Here is a 1,156-nt window from a genome sequence, read left to right as displayed (position 1 = left end):
GCTGCACTCTCTCAGGTCCACACCACTGCCCAGATGCCCTCCAGGCATACACCCAACGCTGCCAAGAAGAACCTCACCTGGAATAAAATCCTGGTTCCTGGGACAACTCGTACATGCCTACTGCCCTGTGATCCTCCCCCAAACAGACTAAGGACTCTTCCTCCCTAAAAAAAAACATATTGTATAATACTCTGGACATATGCACTGAAAAACAGAAAGTAAATCCCTCATCTGCCTCAAACTAAAAGCAAGTTTTCATTCCCCAAAGTTTTCTTTCACATATTTTGCTCCTGGCTCAACCTTCCAGGAAGGCTCAGGCTATTGGAATTTTGAAATACCTGACTGAAGATATATACCAATCTTCCATTGATTCGGCCCCGTCCAGTGACCACGCTGTCTCCAGGAAACTACCAAAGAAATGGAAAAATAAAGTTTGAAAAATCCAAATACTTATTTTAATGAATTTGTCAACTATACCTCAATGAAAGACAAAGCAAACAAAAACCAAATTCCCTAGAACTCAACATAAACAAAGAACATGAAGAAATTTCACCCCCCTTCCCCAGCTCTGCAACAGCAAGCCCTGGACTACTGTTTCATCAACAGAAGTGAAGGGCACTGTAGTCTTAGGCCTCTTCCTCCTTCCTAAAAGAAAAATAATCAAGAGACCTCCAGGGCCACCACTACCAAATGTTCATAGGAAGGAAAAGGACATACAAAGAAACATGGCAACTTTTCCAAGCCACACCCTTCCACCCCTAACCTTAAAAAGGCAAATTCATCATTTTGCATGAAATCTTGGCAATCACTGTGTGGCCATGATGGCTCAAATGGAGCCAGCTGGCTTGGTGCCAAGTTTACAAATCTTTGGTTGCAAACAGCATATCTGCAGAAAACTGGACCAAAAGTGGATCCAAAGAACTCCATGCACTCACGGAAAGCACCCAATCGAAGGAAGAAGTGTTGGTGCCTCTGACCTCAAAAACTCCAAGACATAAACTTAAAATGTGTCAAAAAAGGCAACTGGTCAGGCTTTAGGGGTGCCTGGTACCTAGACAGACCAAAATGCAACTAAAAGACATCCTCATTCCTTCTTCCAAGTTTATCATTCTGTACTAGCAAGAACTTTGAATCCACAACCAGAACCCTACGAGCT

At 43.0% G+C, this 1,156-nt stretch overlaps 1 protein-coding gene across 1 annotated transcript in view; it reads right to left on the bottom strand.

Moving 5' to 3' along the window:
* Positions 1 to 338: 338 nt before the first annotated feature.
* LOC103610527 (propionyl-CoA carboxylase beta chain, mitochondrial-like) overlaps positions 339 to 1,156 on the bottom strand; it is a gene marked incomplete at its 3' end in the record, with an annotated part of 5,647 nt that continues 4,829 nt past the window's right edge. The window contains exon 3 of the mRNA XM_008594677.1: positions 339 to 407. Within this exon, the coding sequence (XP_008592899.1) occupies positions 339 to 407 (69 nt within the window). The remainder of the gene's footprint in view (positions 408 to 1,156) is intronic.

Source organism: Galeopterus variegatus, unplaced genomic scaffold (genome assembly GCF_000696425.1).
Source record: "Galeopterus variegatus unplaced genomic scaffold, G_variegatus-3.0.2 Scaffold11276, whole genome shotgun sequence".
NCBI classification, from domain to species: Eukaryota; Metazoa; Chordata; class Mammalia; order Dermoptera; family Cynocephalidae; genus Galeopterus; species Galeopterus variegatus.
The sequence above is the reverse complement of the archived record's forward strand: the minus strand, read 5'-3'. Positions and strand labels throughout refer to the sequence as shown.